The sequence below is a fragment of the Branchiostoma floridae genome, chromosome 6 (assembly GCF_000003815.2).
Source record: "Branchiostoma floridae strain S238N-H82 chromosome 6, Bfl_VNyyK, whole genome shotgun sequence".
NCBI lineage: Eukaryota > Metazoa > Chordata > Leptocardii > Amphioxiformes > Branchiostomatidae > Branchiostoma > Branchiostoma floridae.
The window spans coordinates 17831145-17850027 of NC_049984.1; the positions used below are offsets into that span (position 1 = coordinate 17831145).

Below are 18883 nucleotides of genomic sequence, written 5' to 3' on the forward strand. Positions count from 1 at the left end.
CTTTCTAACCCATTTCCACCAGATGAAAGTATACAGTGGAGCATCTTTGTTCTTCCCTTTAATGTTTACTTTGAAAGAAATTTCTTGAGCTACACTACTCTCATGTCCCTAATAAACATACCTTCCGGAATAAACATACCCCCCGGACAAATCCTCAATATCTAATAAACATACCCCCCGGAATAAACATACCCCCCGGAAAATTACCAAATTGACAAGTATTTAACTGTGTCCATGCTATTTCTGTCCAAAGAAAAGAAGATGATAAGCAGGTAGGTTCTTTTTATTTATTTATGCCTAAGGCCACACCAATTTAATTTCTTGGTTCACGGATTTTTTCATAAAAAATATGGAGCGAAAGGGCGAAATAAAAATAAAAATAAAAATTGTAAAATGGTTGGGGTAAAGGTAACGGCTAATCCAAAACATAAAGAAAAAAAGTTTTCAACTTGAAAAAAGTACAAAAACACTATTATTGTACAGTAACAGCACCTGTACCCACACTTTAAGGAGCTTATAATATAAAGGCTAATTTGCTACACCAGAAAGCTGGTGAATGGTTTCATTAATAGTGAAAATTTGCTGAGTGGTAATTTTTATTTTTATTTTTTTTTTCCAAAAAATAGGAGCGAGCGAATCCGTGAACCAAGAAATTAAATTGGTGTGGCCTAAGAACCACATCAGTTGTATAAATAATGAGCTGAAGAACTATAACAGATATCTTGTTCGAATTATGATGTTTTCTCCATTTTGTAATAAAAGGTACAGTGAAACCCGCCTTATGAGTAACCTGAGTATAGGTCCCACTTGGCCATTTCGGTCAGTTTTCGTCGGTCCGTTGGATTTTTTACCTAATCATTAAGAAATAGTCTATAGCGGTCACCTGTCGAATGCGGTCGCGGCCAGACGATTTTCGGTCCGGTGTGAAGCTAAATCCCTGCGCCGCCAAATACGTGAGAGGTCAGGTACTGCGGCTGCGCAATGCAGGAGAGGAGCAAGTATTTCGCAGCGAAGATTACTATGGCAACGACCTTTGTAAAAGCTAACAGATGTTTTGTAGTAGCCGATTCGACAAACCTGTATATTGAAAAACCTATATTTCAACAACTTTCCTTGTTTTAAATTCAACTGACTATTTCACAATTTAATACTATATGAATACATGCATTTAAAGGGAACCTTTCAAATGAGCTATTTGCCTTCATTGATTTCATGGGATTGAAAATTGGGACACTCCATAGAGACCCCTAGGAATCCTTAAGATAATGATATGCAGCGGGAAAACATGGCACTGTTTTGGCGCACACCACAGCAGCAATCCTAAAGATAATGATATGCAGCGGGAAAGCATGGCACTGTTTCGGCGCGCACCACAGCAGCAATCCTAATATAAAGATAATGAATGAATGGAGACCTTCATTTTACATACATACCCACTGTGTTCAGTACAGGTCGCAACAAGAGATACATGAAGTTAGTATGTTGAAAATATATGATATGCTTTATAAGTAAAGGTATGTCTAAATTCATAAGGAATATGAATTTGCCTATATTACTTAGTTGTATGAAGTGGGATAATGATATGCAGCGGGAAAACATGGCACTGTTTTGGCGCGCACCACAGCAGCAACTTAGTCGTAGTGTTCCGATATAAGAGCCATCAGAAACGGTTACAGCAGGGAAATAAAATATATGTTTGTGACTTTATTTGGCTAGCAAAGCGTGTAAAAATGAGCAAATCAGGGCCAGTGTATGACTCTGACCAGATCACCACTTCTGGTCACACGCCGAGCAATGGCGGAAGGACGGTCGTTATATCATATCATATCAGGTATCAGAACAATATAAGAAGAATAGACCCCGATTTGGACCAAGGTGAACGAACTGGCCACCATCTGCATAATGAATTATAATTGGCGCCCCTCAACTATATTATTACTCTATTTTTAGTCACACAAGGCAATAAAAGAAGTTGATCATAATTCTTGGTCTAGTGCACAAGTGTGTGTTTTCAGAGGATTATTCTTGTAAGTGTCTATCGTCTATCATGTGCTGACCTGTCATATTCAAATGTAACTTTTTCAAAGAATCATTCTAGGTTGAATTATGACGGGTAACAGTTATAAACGTTACTGATCTTTAGATCCTCTCCGTTTTATCTAAAACGGAAAAGAAAATAGAACACAACAAAATTGTGCCCATAGTAAATATATTGATATATGAGCTGCTAATGCACTGCTTACAAATGCTTTGTATATCAGTCCAAATTAGGTGCTATGCTCTGTGAGGCTATAAAAGGTCATCAGAGGTGACCTGTGGTTTCGGTGTCATTACTATTAAATAAATCAATACGATTTAGACGCTAAAATGGACGACCAATCCTTTTTCTTCAGTGAAATTGTCCATAACTTTAGCTTTGTATTGATTGGATTGAAATATTCTAAAGTAATCATTGTATTTAGTGTTACCATTTAGCCAATCAAAATATATGTCATATTCGAAACCCCCATGCACACCGTGTATCTCAGGTATTTGGCACGGTGCACAAATTTGGCGCTTGTATCTGCCAAATCAATGCTAGCGCACCTGACCTCTCACGTATTTGGCGGCGCAGGGATTTAGCTTCACACCGGCCGCTATGCCAACACTGCCGATAGCGGTCACCGGCGCGGCGCGACTGGCGGGGTTCACTTTTTTCAATTTCTGCACTACATCAGCAAAATGTAGGCTCAAATTAGACGATTTACGAAGGAAACGTTGAATAAAGAAACATTATACAAAATTATGTGATTTTATGCGAAGTTTTTCCACCAAAGTGGTGTTGAATTCACGCGGCGTTTTTTCTCGTCTCAGACTCTTTGCACTCTACGTATACCCTTCTCTACATCGTCATATCTGTGCAAACTGGAAGACTATATGGACAGATTTTACAAATAGACCGTCCGTTCATGTATCTGATGTTTTAGGTTCTTGAAATGCATGTACGCTGTCACAATTTTCGTATTCCGCGGGCCAAAAATGGAAATCTCCGTCTCCGGTAATTTTCCAAGATGGCGTCAGCAGCAGATAAACAAGGTCACTAGGGGTCAGTGGGCGACTCCATTTTTCCAAGGTAAAATGTCGCAACAAGAATTCTCATGTGTAGCATGAAATACAGTGATTACGGTATAAAAACGATTAAAATCTATTACATGAAACTTTTTTATGTGAAAACTAGACTAAGGCTGATTTTTGCCGGGGAAATAAGCCTACGTAGAGAAAGTTTATTTCGACGTGACCTTCTCGGCATAATGGCACATGCATCTACAGAGGAAAGTGTTTGTGGCGGTTTGAAGCTTAGAAATGATTATGAACTTGCTGTTTTTACCGACGAATTCCTGCCGTTTTGGAGAATATGCGGCGTCAAAACTCATATCACAAGGGAAACGAAGTTATAGTTGTTATTTTTACGTCCAGTATTTATTATGTGAACGAATCACTCTTCCGCCTCGCTGACGAAAGAGCATGGAACCACAAGACCGGAAATTCCCCGTGCAAGGTGCTGGTTTACGATGTAAACAGAAACTGTAAACTACTACTAAATTAAAACTAAAAGTTATTTATGTAAAAATTGTATTTCAAAACGTCAGTGCGGTATCTTATTTTCCCCCAAGAACAACATTTACTTCGTAGCGTCATAGCGAGATGGAACGACATCACCGAAAGTGTACCGCGTACGCGGGTCAAAACGCGGGGAAATCCGCGCTGTTTCGCCCGACAAATAGTGAATTTTGAGCAAAAATACCGCGGAAATATGGGCAGAAACCCAAAAAACTTCAATTCTTTGAGGATCCTGGCTTAGCAAAGCCCCAATTTTCAGAAAAAAAATAAACGTACCGTCCAAAATAAGAACGTACCGGGTGGATTGTGAGGCTGAAAAAAATAAACGTCCCGGTACGTTTATTAGGGACATGAGAGTATTGGAACAATGGGAAGGATAAGTGCATACATTTGCCTGCTTTGGTTGAAAGGTTTTTCATTATGGTAGCATTTTTAGGATAATGTTAGAGTATGTTGATCCCTTTAACTGTAAGGCGCTCCCCCAGTTTCAAGTTCAATTGCACAGACTTATGAAATTCCTGCATTTGCTATAATTGAAAGGATGACTTTTCTAAAGTTTGGCTTTGTGTTGGAGTTAAGTTTCAGCAGATGTCACCCCTAATATACTGAACTGTGAGGCTCTGGGCTAATCTGTATGTAAACTGTTCCCACATGTTCAAGTTCAGTCGGAAATGTCAGCCTGATGACGCCATAGCGAGACCCCGGGGTTAATTCGCATCAGAGCAGATGCGGCAAGGCCTAGGGTCACCGAACCGCATATGTTTTACTGGGAAATTGTGGGGAATTTCTGGCTAAAGTTGTGCTTCACCTTAAAGTTTCAGGGCTGGAAATTACACCCGAATACAGTACATTTGATGTCCGCTGAGGTGGTGTAAGTGTTCAGTAACAAAATCTCATCAGTAGATTGAACAAATTTCATTGGTGAATTAGTGTGTGCTGTAAGTTTTGTTTGTTTCATTGCCTCTGAAATCACACTTTTGCATCATGGATCGTACCGTATTTGATTTACATAGACTCAGTCATAGTTCATACAAATCCAGCTTTATTCTCTCAACAATATCTATCCGCTAGTAGAAAGATGGATGTAAAATTGGACTAATCCATTTACTGGGTGTAGAAATACATTATTTAAAGGTTTTGTTTCCTGTACTGATTGTCACCACTGAAATTGAAATGACTTTCTAGACTTTTGATCTGATGATGTTTTCTCCAACAAAAGTCCTCTTTTCCGACAAAAGATACAGGTATATATGATAATTGTGGTGAAAATTATTTTTCATGTTACAGTGTACAGTGTAGGTATGCAAAAAAATACTATTTCGAGCCCTGACTTCAATCATAGAGTGCACTGACCCCATCACAGTTTGCTGTTAGGCTAATTTGTGTGAGGAATGTGTTAACCTCTGCGTGGTGAAGTTAACTATCAGGCTGATGTGGTATGGAACATGCTGACCCCTGCAACACATTACAGGAGCTGATAGATTAATTAGTGTGGGCAAGGCCATAATTACTGCTAGCCTCAGCTGTATGTGGTTGTCTTTTTAGCCAGTTAATGTTTTCACTTCAAATTGTCAGGCGTTGCGGCAGTTGTGTGAGGTTACGTCAGGTGGTGGGAGAAACAGATAACGAGATGATGTTCAGTAAATCGCGTGTTTCTCGCCTAACCTCTGGTGACCTAAGAGGAATCATTAAAATAAGATAAAACAGTCATCCTCAACTAAGGTGAAGCATTATGTTTTTCAAGTAGCTAGTAGTGGACTTTTGGTTTCAAAGACAAAAATACTTGCTGTTGCGTAGAGATACACAAAAATATCGAAAAAGAAATTATCATGTTACTATATATGATGAGTATGATGAGTATGAATAAGCATGGGTTTTAACAATATGTTCCCTTTATTGTCTTACATGTTTCTGTATTGTGTTGGAAGAAATTGTATGTTTCTGTATTATTCATACCTGTGATATATGTTTTTCTTTGGGTATGCTCTCAATGTTATGTCATACTCCTGCATAGCAATGATATAATTCTGTAAAAAATAAAACATTATGTCTATAAGTATTCTTACCTAGTTTTCTATCCTTTTCTTTATAAGTCTCAGACTAGGAGCAGAAGATCCTCAGGTGTTCATGAACTACAGAGAAGACTTGCCCGTGTGCAGGAGGAAGCTGCCAAGGTCAAGGCCAAGGAGAAGACTATGACACGAGCAGAGGTAAGGACAGGCTTTTAGCTAGGATTTTATTACCGCTAGTTCACCTTTATCCGTGGGGTAACCTATGTCTGTTGTTTTTCAAAACAGGGTATTTAGGCACATCAAGCCGACAGGTGGTAGTTTTAAAATGCACTATACTGAAAATATCGCAATTTGAAACAAAGGTCCGTCCAATGTGTTATCCCCCGATACCATGTTTTTAAAAGCAACGGATATAGGTTACCCAACGGATAAAGGTTTTACCGTTATAGGGGGTCCAAATTTCTTGGTGAGTCATGGTAAGTGATACAGGCTTGAGTATCTTAGGAGGGTCTGGGGACATCCACCTTCCATGATGCAGAGGTCTAGTGCATTTGAAGTTAAAATGGTGCATACTAAGGTATCCTTATAACATTACTGTCAGAGTCTTCAACTGTGACCATGGTGACCTGTTAGCAACCCTGGTCAATCAGAATTTTATGCTTGTCAGAGGCTGTGCTCCCCAGTGTAAGGGCATGTCCAATTTCTTATTACATTTATTTTTAGAACAGCCAGGTCTAAAATGACAGTCTCAAATGAGTCTGAAATAAGGGCCTGGTCTAAAATGACTGGACTCATTTCTGGCTAAAGCCTGGGTGAGGACACACATATGGAGCAGTTAAAATTGCATATCAATTTATTTCTAATATTTATTCCTCAGGTTGACTGATTTTCAAGGAAGTCAAAGTCCATACAAAAACATATGAATAACAATGATATGAAAGTAAATTTATATATAAAAACATAATCAACTCATATTTAACATACATATGGGGTCTACTGCAAGTCTTTTCATTTCTTATGTGTTTTTAAGTGACTGCAAAGTCTTCAAACAGCAAGCACATTGAATTCAATCTTAATTTAACCAACATCACAGACACGCTGTGTCTGAATTGCGTTGTTCTTACAATTTCTAGGTAAGCACATATCCATCATTAAAAGTTTTCAAACACTCCCAAATCCTTTATTAGCGTCATTAAGATAGATTCACGATCATTAACACATCACATTCTTATTATCTTAATTCAAGATTAGAAGACTTCCGTGCTGTTGCACAATATGATGATGATGTACAATATACGGTAGACATAACTCGAAAAGTTTACTGAAACTGAGAAATGGTAATGACTGATTAACTTAATATTCAACAGTCTTCTTGCATTGTTTCCACTTGTGCTATTGATTTTTACCCTGCTGCAAAATTTACAGTTGAAATTTATTCCTCCAGTTTCTGTGAAGCTGATTAGAAACGCAATATTCCAGAACTTTTGGTCAGTCAATCGATAGTCTTAAGTTTGCAGAGCCCAATCAGCCTTGGTTGATTTGTCCAGAGTCCCAGTTGAGGGTCTAAGGTCATTGTAATGAAACATAGATGTCACGAAGCAGACACGCAAATCTATAATACATCTGTGTGGGCTGCCTTCCAACATCTGCTGGGATTTGTGGTGGAACATGATTAAACATGAACAATGTGATTAAAAGGTAACAATCTCACAGCCCTTTAGCCTGGATACCAGACTGTTTCCAGGGCCTATACAGACCAACTGAGTTAGACACTGCACGACAGATATTGGGATGGGGCTGGGGGTCTGGAATCAAGGCTAATGACCTTTTAGAAGGCCATAGGGGCAGTGGGTTGTATTATCGATGGCATATTATTGGATAAGCCCTTGGACTTCTGGACAGTATGGCAGAGCAAGAAAAGTTTTGGAAAGTGCCTTTCCCAATAAAAGTGCCTGGCCCAATACAGGAATTCAACCTCTTGGTTCAAAGTCAGCTAAATTAACTCATGGGCATTTTAAAGGATAAAATGTTGCATCATGTTGAGCTTTGGTCATTCTTTACAGTAACAATAAAAACTGTTTCTTGTTCCAGCTGCGAGAAAAGCTGATAAAGTCCGGACAGTTGTCTTCTCTTCAACAACACATGAAGTCTATGCAGGAGGGGGCAGAAAAACTTAAAGCCGACAAGTCTAAACAGAAACAGGTGCAATCAAGCTCCAGCAAGGAGGCAACAGAAGAAAGGTATGACACAACACAGTAACGAATATTGTCTCTGAATATCCATTCCTTTTTTTCTAAACACTGAGCATACATTCTTACCAGAATAAGTTGATAGATTAATTAAAATGAGAAATTGCTGAATTTGTGAACCAGCTGCTGCAGTTTTTGTGTGAACAGCTAGGTGTCACCCATAGTGTAGAATGTAGTTTCCTGTCATCTGTTTCGTTATCTTGTGATTACATGATTGAATAGTACAAGTACAGTCAAACCTGCATTTAAACCACCTGGCCATTGTGACTAATTTCTGGTGGTCGATTATATTAATTTTTCCCATTGATTAAAGCAGTAACGGTTCTATCTGTAGTGCCCACCAATATATAGCCAATTTATTCAGATTCCTTTAGTGGCCACTATATGTTTGACTCCACTGTGTTTGGATGTCAATTTAAGTTTTATGTTCTATGTCGACCTGCATGTACCACTGTATAAATGCTGATGCTGTAAGATTAATGCAGAAATGTTTGCGGTGGTTTTATGTTCACGATTTTTGTTTTGGCTACTTCACTGTGAACTTAAAACCACAGTGAACCACTTTCCATTGTAGTATGTGACTACAATCGCTACCGTGAACTTAAAAACAGCGAACACTCCATTTTCCCTCTACCATGAAATTAAATCCCTATCAACGAAAATGCATTTACAGTATCAAATTCTGCCATTTCAGCAGTGACCACCAGGTGGCGCCAGCGTATGTGCGACACCACCACCTCACCACCGCGGTGCCTCCCCCGCCGGCGTCCCTCGGCCTGCCGTACCAGTACAAGCTGCTGGCGGAGATGTTTCGCAGCATGGACACGGTGGTCAGCATCCTGCACAACAGGGAGGAGCTGGCCACCTTCCAGAAGCTGAAGAACGCTGTGCAGGAGATGTGCCGCAAGTACGCAGCGAATCAACGTTTACTGCCAGGCCTATCCCTAAACAATGGAAGAATAGTGCAGCAAAATCTTGTTGTTATCTAAGCCCTGCATTGTGAATTATCAAATTCAGTTAATTTTGTATTTTAAAAAACTCCTCAAAATCTGCATAGTTTGGCCTAAGTTTCACTCTCCATAGTTCAAACAGCACTATATCGCTTTGAATTTCTGGGGAGGGTCCTGGTTGCTAAATCATTTGTGACAAAGTACAGTGTGAGTTCTATGGTCTTTTACAGTCAGGGGATCCAGTATTGAGATCAACCACAAACACACAATGCATACACACACATGACTAAGGGGTTCTAGAAGCTCATTTAGATTTGACAGAACAAACATTGATACCCATCTCCATTAAACATTGTTTAAAATTTAGACAAATTTTAGAATTCCAGATATGTTGTTCAAGAAGATCTACCATTGATTAGATTAGACTTACATGAATAATATAGGTTCTGGAACAAAATTTATGGTTTGTGTACAAAAACTAGATGTTTGTCTAAGTTATGTAATGTGTCTATCCCGTGTTTGTTGCATAGGAAGTTTGAAAAACACCACATGGGACAGATCAAGACCGTGTTCCCATCGGCGTACGTCTTCCGCCAAGAGAAGGTCAGCCAGTGCTGGCGGAGTCAGGGAGACAAGAAGACGCAGTACGAGCTGACGGTGCAGGCCAACCTGGATGGCCAGCCCAGCGGAGACACAAGTGCCTCAGGAAAGCCTGTGCCCCAGGCTAGAGCATCCTTCTCCTCCTCACAGTTGATAAACCGGAGGAACATCTTCCAGACCAATCTGGTCGGCATTGTGAAGGAGAACCATAGGGTGAGCAAGAACATTTGTTTGTTTGTAAGACATGAACCAATGTAGGAGTAACTCCTCCAAGACTTCATAATCAAATCCTAGGGGCAAGTTCGCATTATTAGAATGAAAATATGTCTTGTGTGGTAACATGACGATATCCGTTATACTTTATTTGTTTTTATTTTTTATTTTTATTCGCATTCGTTTTTCGAGCATTGGACAAGAAGCTCACAATGAGTTTATGGAGGTCTTCTGCTCTGTATTACATACAATGACAATCAAAAGTAACAAAATTGAGATTATAACGAAACGTATAACTTAAGATGACTTGAACATAAACGTCATTTTGCAACATAAGAATAACATAAATACTAACAACAAAAACGGGCTAAAGCGCATACAAGGCTGGCATTGCCAATCAATTTCAAATCAGATTAAATAAATCTTCCGGTCATTTTGATAAAATTGAAAACATAGTCAAAGATGTTACAATTTATCGAGTGTGGGAGGAAAGGGCTGCCCATAGTGAGAAGGGTGCATAAAGCATTGTCAGATGAGTTAAGGGGGTCAGGCGAGAGTAATTCTTCTGGGTTTAAACGGGATATGGAGTGCAACATATGAATCCTTTCGATGTTGTATAGTTCGCAGTGCAACAAGTAGTGCTCAGTTGTCTCGTTTGAATTCCCACATTCACAAGTAGGGCTAGTTATACAATGGTGTTTGAATTTATACTTTGCTGTATGTCTTACAAGTTGAAAGACCATGGTCAGCATCGGGTATGGCTAAATAGTCCTATTCGAGAATGACAATCTCTGTCACATAATTCATATCTGTTAGTTTACTCAGTTCTGTGGCGAAGTTCTTTTCTGCTGATCAGCTTTTCTTCTGCACAAGTCTAGCTTCCCTTACCAATTTATTAATAGCTTATGTCACTGGTTAATTGCTTAGGTACACCAATTTGCCCTGGACATTATCTGACCACTTTTATTCCCTCCCTGTCACATATAGAGGTTTATCCAGACCCTAGCTCCCTCCCCATCTGTGTCTGATGACGCCCTGACCAAGTGGCATCCCAAGTTCCCGCTGGATAAGGTACCAGACATCGAACCGTCCCCACTACCGCTGCCACCCAACGTACAGAAGTACTCCACTGCTCAAGACGTCTTGGACCAGGCCAGGGGGAAAATCCTCCCCAGGGTAAGGAGTTCTGTTAAAATAGCTGACTCAGATTTGCTCATCTGTGACTTACTTTTGACTAGTGCTGTATGTCTCTGTAGTTCTAGCAATGACTGCAAGGTGGGGTATGTAACTTAGCTTTGTCATCCAAAATGTTCCTTTTTTGTTTGAAACCTTACAACGTAGGTGGAGAAGGCACTACAGAAGGTTGCACAACTCTCCCCCAAGGAGACAGGAAAGACCAAGTCCAACACTCCAACATCTGTCTCCACCCCTGCTAACAAAGGTGCACCACTGAGTCTACTGGAGAGGGTAGGTATCATTCTAGCCTGACTAAAATCACGCTCCTTGTGGCCGGCCCTATTGTTGCTGCCACCTAGAAGGGGGGTCATTAACCCCACCCACTGAGAGATTGTGTAAACACAGGCTAGGTGTCATTCATAGGAAATGTCAACTCAGTTATCACTGCTTGTCATAAAGATGAAAGAAGAAAATGATGCTGATGTAACTTGATAGGTTAACCTTCAGTCTGCAAAGGTAGCCAAAGGCACCAAGTTTGTCTTGGTTGTGGGGTTAGGCAGCATGGAGAAGGTTAACGTGTTAGTCTCTTCTACTTATTTCTATCCCTGTCTGTTATAAGTCTCCACTTATAAAAAAAGTTTTTCATAATTTCTTTATGACTCGTGTGAATCATAATTGTCATGAAAATTGCCAGGAACTTGAAAATTGAAACTTTAATTTTTCAAGTTAAACATAGATCTACGCTGTCAACCTTGTCATGTATTATCATGATAAGAGAAAGAAAAGATGCTGATATGATTGAATTGGAGCATGTGAACTCAAGAAGATTCACATACAGTCTTCTATATTTCCCTCAGTGTGTTTTTTTGGTATGGAGATTGGTAATTGCTGTTGGTCTTTTTGAAAGTTTTCTATGTGTTAAAGAATCATTAAATGTTTTACTTGAGATCCTACACTGTGAGTTTTTGCTCCTTGTAAACTAGTGCTGGTAGGAATCATGAAATTTAGAAAATAACCTTTGAATTGCTTTGACTGTAGATCCGGGCCAAAGAAGCTGCCAAAGCAGAGAAGTACATGACAAGAGATGCTGACCAAGATAGGAAAACAGCCATGATTGGACGGCTGCCCGACCTGGCGCGGATCTTGAGGACGTACTTCGTGACGGAGAAGAAGCCAGCTGTCCCCATCGAGTCTGCCGTCAAGAAGATGTCCGAAAGCTACAGATCTGTCCTCTCCTCCAGTAGGTTTTTGTGGTTTCTTCTAGTTGTTGTTTCAGTGATATTTAGTATCATTGTGAAATAATTTAGTTTCATGGTGGTTTTATTGCACAGTATTTGGGAAAAATAGGATTTCCTGCATTTTGAATTCGCAGTTGAACCAACTCTTTAGTTGTGGTATCATGAATTCGTGGTGGAGAGGTTACAGCTAAGTTCATGAAAATAGAACCACTGTAAACGTTCCAGTATTAACTGCTCATTTTTTTACCATATCCAAAATCTTCACCTCTGTGTAGAGGTGTTGTTTTTGGTGCGTCTATTTTCCTGTGTTTCCCCATGCTACATATGATGTAGGCATGTTTCACCACATTTACTCAGAGTGACAGGAAGTGACAGACAAAACAAAAGTTCAATCAGAGTTTGAGGGTGACAGGAAATAGAGTTCTGAGTTAGTAGAATTAGCCATTTGTCAACCTTGGCTGACAAGTTTTCTAACCTTTTTGTGTCAAGTGTACATAACATGCCACCACTCCTGGTGATGAAGCCAGCGTACTTCAACAATGCTGGTTTACTGCTTAGATGAAGATAGTGAATTTTTAAATAAAACTATAAACAATGCTAAAACCTTCCTGATGTTTATTCCAGGTGAGTCAGAGGCCCACCTGAAACTGCTGACAGAGATGGCTCCTGGCTGGTTGTCTGTAGTGAAGATCAGTAAAGGCACTTTCCTTAAGATGGACAGGAACCAGGACATCAACATCATTGTGGACAAACTGAACAAGGCACTCAAAGACAGCATGTAACAATTCTACTGTATAAGCAATTCCATTTTGACATCCTCATACACAATAGTATTGTGGGAAGCTGTTATCCAATGTACTATGATGAGATGAGTGCAATTGTTAAGTCGCTGTAAAATTGTCTATTTTCTGTTCTAGTTATTAGGGTGTTAGGACTACAACCTAGGAGAGCAGTTTTCTGAGGAAGAGACATGTTTTGTTGTTGTTTGTGTTAACTTCTTATAGATCTAGTTTAGATTTCGTTGAACATTTTAAACATTTTCAATGACATTATAGGAAGTGGAACCCAGTCAGGAATAAAGAAGAAAAGAGGAAGAAGATGGGAAATATTCTGCTCAGGACCAAAACTTTTGTTCTTTGTTTAAAAATTAACGACCATATGCAGACCATCATGTTTCCTCTTTCCTTTACTAGTCGCATTTCACTTCTTGTGCTGTACTTGAATATTACCATTTTTTAGTCATCTTCTGTTTTTAAATCTTCACTTTGATTTACTTGTCCTTTTTTTCACTGTATGTTAACATAATTGCTGGTACAAATACCTTTTTAAACATGTTTTTAGAATTAAGCATTTTGTTGGACCAGGATGGATTTTTCAGGGAATAGTAAGAAATAAATTTTCACATTTTGTGTTCATAATTTATTTTCCTTTGCTCTTGGTCTAAGATCAAGTGCTTACATTTTTTTTCATTATTATTCTAATTGTAATTTTTTTTCATTTTAACCCTTCCCCACAATCATTCAGAATTAGTGTGAAAACCATTCTACAGGCATATAGACATGTACATGTATATAGACAACAGTCTTGTATAATGATAGGAATGGAAGAATGCTGCTTATGCCTGTATTTTATGCATGTAGTTATCCCAAAGGAAATGCCTGACTTGTACATTTCTGTAAATGTTGGAACCGTTTTTCAGGGACTGTTTTTTTCATGTTTAAAACTGTTTAGATCAATTCTTGACAGTACTTATCATTCATGTACTAGGCAATGAAGCAATAAATTCCGTTACATGCTTCATATGATCTACCCAAGTCTTTTCACTTTATTACATACAACGTTATTTTTAATACAGTGAATTACAACATGAGTTTGGTTGAGAGAACATGAGATAGTGCCCCTAGCACCAAATGATGATTTAGATTTAACAGTCAAATGAGATTTACCACATTTGTGTAAGGATTGACATACTGTAAATGCAGAAACGTTTGCAGTGGTTTTATGCTCGCAGTTTTGGTGAGGCAGTCTTACCGTGAACTTAAAACCACCGCGAACACTTTTCCTTTACAGTATGTGACTACAGTGTATAGCACTACCGCGAGCACTCCACTTTCCTGTTTACACGAAATTAAATCCCCATTAACTTAAATGCATTTACAGTAGACGTTCACCTTTCAAATATGTTAATTATGAGAACAGCTCCACACGGGATCGTCAGTCCAAAGGGGAACACAAAGATTATCTCCATCATGCGGAACCCAAAGGATATTGCCATCTCATATTACCACTTCGCAACAAGGCTCAACTTCAACAAGAATGACTGGGAAACGTTCGCTGGCGACTTTCTCAACGGGCGATGGCAATATGGCGATTTGTACCACCACGTGCTCGGCTGGTGGCAGATGCGTGACGACCCCCACTTTCTCTTCCTGAAGTATGAAGACATGAAGAAGGACAATAAAGGAGCTGTGGAGAAAGTCGCTGCTTTCCTTGAGGCAGATCTAGAAGAAGACCAAGTGGCAAGCATTACGGAGGCCTGTACCTTTCGCAACATGAAAGCCGTTTACGATAAAACAACTGACATCAGGTGTGTTATCACGAGGAAGGGCGTCGTTGGAGACTGGAAATCGATGTTCACTGATGAACAAAACGTGGCATTTGATGCAAAGTATAAAGAGAAGTTAGATGGAACTGGACTTGATTTTGACTTTGATTGAATTTCAATGTGAAAAACAACACTAACATGCAGATATGGTACATGGTGTACTCACATTTTTTAAAGTTGTTTATGTAATAATAAAGTTTCTGGAGCAGTTAGTAAAACTATTCAACATAAAATGGCATAGAGTTTTGAATAGAATGATTATAGGTTGAATGTTGGAATGTAAATTGGATCATTCAAATTAGAATCTCACTGACATGGTAGTTTCAGCTGTTATTAATGTCATATTAAACTTTATAGGTTTTCACAGAAATAGACTTGCATGTTAGGGCTCTCCATGCATAAAAAAAGGAGAATGACACAATGATGGGAAACTGTTAAGTCACATCTTGTTCAACCTGTATGTTCTGATAACTGGACAATATGTACCAAACATCAGGATACTGTATAATATTCATAGTATTTTAAGTATAGCGAAGCCAAGAGAGAGGGGGTATTGGTAAAGAACTCTTCCATGGATTATTAAAAGTAGCCTGGTTTAGTGACTAGTGAACCTAATAGCACTGCTGTTTTACTTTTCTATGATACAATGCTTTAACGCTTTTCTTTGACTGATATGTTAAACGCTAGTTCACTTTCATCCGCAGGGTAAAAGTAACTTCCAAAATATTGCGCCATGATATCCCTAAATGTTGTTTACAAGAACAATGGATATAACATTAGGATCATATGGGTTACCCACAGATAAAGGTGATCGTTATACTTGTGTGGTACTGGTCATTTGCAAAGAGGACAGTAGACTCAAGAGCTATAATAATAATACGGCTGGATCCCAGGCTAATGTGTGAGAGAAAGAGTGAAAGTTTGTGTTTATGTGTTTGTGAGAGAGAGTTGATGCACCAGCTCGCAAACCCAGCACGCAACCAATTCAGCCAAAAGTGGGGTTCAAGCAGCATGCACCAAATTACCATGCCAAACGGCTTAAGCCTTTTAGCGTAGTGGTTTGCATTGATGGGTTTGTGAGCTGGCAGCCCGGGATCAGCGCGGGTTCGAATCCCGGGAGTCAGGATATTTGTATACATGTATATTGTTTCCGTCTCATTTGTACTCCCTTTTGGGTTCAATCATTTTAATTGCTATCCATTAGAAGTAATAGTATGAGACCTCGTAAAAGTGACGTTCATCACCGAGATACGTCAATTAGAAAAACAGAGACCTTTCAGACAATCTCACGGTTGCAATTCTATAGCCAGCAAGTTTTATTTAGTACTTGTATAGTGGTCTAAAGTCAATGTGCATGAACGTTGTGGTGATCATTAAGACAGTGCGGAGTAGAACGCGTAGTTCCCCAGCGCCAAGGCGTAGTGGAACCAGTCAACACGAGGGATGGAGAGAAAGCTCCCTTCGACCCCAATCACCAGCCCTGATACTGCGTACAACACCGCGCCCGTTACACCTGACGTGTCGCCGTTCCTTCCGCACAAAATTCCCGCCGTTACTACAGAGATCCCGCTCAGGAGAAGAGTCGCAAGTTCCGAAACTTTAGGCGGGAGGAACCCATGGATGGCAAGCAAGAGGGCGGCTCCTATTAGACGATAGTCCGTCCAAAGGTTGTGCCCGGCCACCATCTTGCTGTGCAGCGCGGCAGAAATACAGGCCGTCCCCAGGACGTTAGCTAGCCATGAGAGGGACTGGTGAGCCTGTACTAAGCTGGGGGACGGCGAGCCTTGTCCGAAACGCAGAACTCCAAGCCCCGCAGCGATGCCGATGACCAAGAAACCCACGGACCCGACTGGGGAGGGGCGCCACAGTGTGAGCGCTGGGAGAACAGCAGAGGCCGAGAGGACGAAATCCGACACGGCGGTGCTCAGTTGTGCTGCAGACATATTCCTTGCCTTTCAGTGGCTCCTGTGTTGTCAAAATGCAGCATACATAGAAGTCTGGAAGTAAGGACGAGTCTTACAATTTGCACGACTTCACAGCGTCAGCGAAAGAGGAGATGATGAACAGTGACCGGAAGTGGGATCTGTAACCGGAAGGGGCGGGGCACCGGAAGGGGCGGGGTACTCTCACCTGTATTTGACCTGGTGATCAACTCAGTACTGCCCTGAAGAGTAAGTGCATCAAAAACTTAACCAGCAAAGATTTCATTGACTTAACCTCCTTGATATTACAGTAAAGATAATTACAATCCTCAATCACTATCATATGATATAGATTTAACAGCTGTTGTGTAATGAATTGTTCATGAATTCTATGTGAAGAAGATTGCTTTAAGTGTCAGCCAAAAGTTAATGTTTAACTAATAAGATTTATAATGTTAGCAATTGAAATTTTGTTGAAGTGTTCCTGACTTAGTCACCAGGTGCAGCAGCATGTATGATGTCCAATACATTTTAAACAGTCCTCTTTTAGCTTTTAATATTCACTTTCCCCCAATTTTTAGGGTTTTGTTTGGACAATTATGTTTTGTCTAAGTTTCCTCCCTTTGATATGCACTGACTGAACATTTGAAATCTTGTATAACTTCCACAGAAAGTATAGCTCTCTAATCTTTGAACCAAGATGGCCTCCTCGACAGACTCCCACGGCTCCCCTCCGCCAGATGACCTGCACTTCGACACCCTGGCAGTGATGGCACGCCCTCCTGCGGTCAGCACCAGGCCCATCGCTCCGTCCATCGAAACTACCTCCACTTACGTCATGGACACTGTTGACGAGTATGTCCACAAGTTGGAGAATGTAAGTAAATTACATAAACGCCAGTACATACTGTAGGTCTTGAAATGTTCACAGTGGTTTTATTCCCCTGTTGACCTCTCCACTGAGAATCATTAAACTGGGAATATGCATTTCCAATATGTACCCACTGTACTGCACAGTTGTTTCAACTGCTAACTAAAAATACTGCAAAAAAAAAACTCCTTTCCCCTCTTGACTGTGAAATTAACTTTTTAGAAATAATCAAATTTACAGTGATTTTTACTTTTGGTCATAGAAACCGCTTGACACTTTATAATATTAAATGAACAATTTGGTGTCTTGAAGTGATTCAATGTTGTTTTCAGTCATAATGATATACATACAGTGGGTAGATCATATCAATGTTATCAATGCCTGGCAGTAATTAATAATCTCAGAGCAGACGAAAGCTATCAAATGTCAAAGCAAATCGTGCTCTAATGATAGGGACACCTCATCCTTTGGCTGATCGACAGATTTGTGTCAAATGTCAATGCATGTTACTTTTTGATTTTGATGCCCCCAGAAAGGATACATCTACAGTCGTCATGGAGGCCCCACCCAGGATGGTGCGGCCTATTCCATTAACCAGCTGGAGGGGGGTTACGGCACCCTGGTGTTCTCCAGTGGCATGGCAGCAGTCAGCACTGTTCTGCTGTCTCTACTAAAGGTACGGGTCTCATGGCTACTTTTTGTTTTCACAAGATGTTTGCACTAAACCAAATGATTTTTCCTCGCCAACATTTAGGTGAACCATCTTCCACCTTCTACAAGGTAATACCAAGGAGATTAACCTCCTTGGTGATACTGACTGGTTCTACTTTTCATTGCAGGTAGGTGGCGCTGCAGTAGGAATGATGCAGTCCCAAACATGATAGAGCGTCTATCCCCCCTTATCACCTGACGTAGATGAAACTATTCTTGGACATTTACGTTAAGTTTGTGTGGTTGGGCAACATCTTTTTTCAACCCCTTTGCCAAGTTAGTACAATTCTTCTGGAAGGGAACTGAGTGACTAGTTAAAATAGTCAGAAAACTATTTTTGTGCTCTCCAATCCTGACACTATTTTTGCCTGTAACTTTCTAATAGTAGAAAGTATATGAGCTGTGAAATAAGAATGCTTCAACTGCATACCTCAAAATAACTGTCAAGTTGCTATCTTTTAAGGGAGGAGACCACGTTATTTGCCAGATGCCAGTTTATGCAGGCACCATGAAATTCCTACAGAGGGCAATGCTGAAGTTTGACGTGGAGGTTACGTGGGTGAAAGCAGGCACTGTGGAGGAATTTGCCAAAAATATCAAGGACAACACCAAGGTGAAGTATCATCTCACCTTGTGATGTGAAATGGAAGAGGTTTAAGTACAAAAAGTCTTACCACCTTCTGTCTTATGTCTTAATTCATTGATTCCTATGTGAGGATTTTCCATATTTGTGGAA

The 18883-nt window shown here is 40.0% G+C and overlaps 4 protein-coding genes across 4 annotated transcripts in view; 3 read left to right on the plus strand and 1 right to left on the minus strand.

The window, feature by feature from the left end:
• The window catches only part of LOC118417607 (DNA replication factor Cdt1-like), a 30795-nt gene extending 16952 nt beyond the window's left edge, over positions 1–13843 (plus strand). The window contains exons 5-12 of the mRNA XM_035823205.1: positions 5694–5810; positions 7704–7852; positions 8556–8768; positions 9342–9624; positions 10612–10800; positions 10966–11091; positions 11839–12040; positions 12663–13843. Coding sequence (XP_035679098.1) covers positions 5694–5810; positions 7704–7852; positions 8556–8768; positions 9342–9624; positions 10612–10800; positions 10966–11091; positions 11839–12040; positions 12663–12820 — 1437 coding nt within the window. The 3' untranslated portion in view covers positions 12821–13843. The remainder of the gene's footprint in view (positions 1–5693; positions 5811–7703; positions 7853–8555; positions 8769–9341; positions 9625–10611; positions 10801–10965; positions 11092–11838; positions 12041–12662) is intronic.
• Positions 13844–14227: 384 nt separating this feature from the next.
• Positions 14228–14756, plus strand: LOC118418158 (sulfotransferase 1C2A-like). The gene has a single exon (XM_035823994.1). It carries the CDS (start codon positions 14228–14230, stop codon positions 14753–14755), a length of 528 nt encoding a protein of 175 aa, XP_035679887.1. The 3' UTR covers position 14756.
• Positions 14757–15929: 1173 nt separating this feature from the next.
• LOC118418607 lies at positions 15930–16739 on the minus strand. Its single transcript, XM_035824607.1, has one exon. It carries the CDS (start codon positions 16584–16586, stop codon positions 16017–16019), a length of 570 nt encoding a protein of 189 aa, XP_035680500.1. The 5' UTR covers positions 16587–16739; the 3' UTR covers positions 15930–16016.
• A 10-nt stretch (positions 16740–16749) lies between these two features.
• LOC118418159 (putative cystathionine gamma-lyase 2) lies at positions 16750–18784 on the plus strand. The gene is made up of 4 exons (XM_035823995.1): positions 16750–16814; positions 17236–17442; positions 17969–18112; positions 18611–18784. The coding sequence occupies exons 2-4, from the start codon at positions 17266–17268 to the stop codon at positions 18782–18784; spliced, it is 495 nt and encodes a 164-aa protein (XP_035679888.1). The 5' UTR covers positions 16750–16814; positions 17236–17265.
• Positions 18785–18883: the final 99 nt, after the last annotated feature.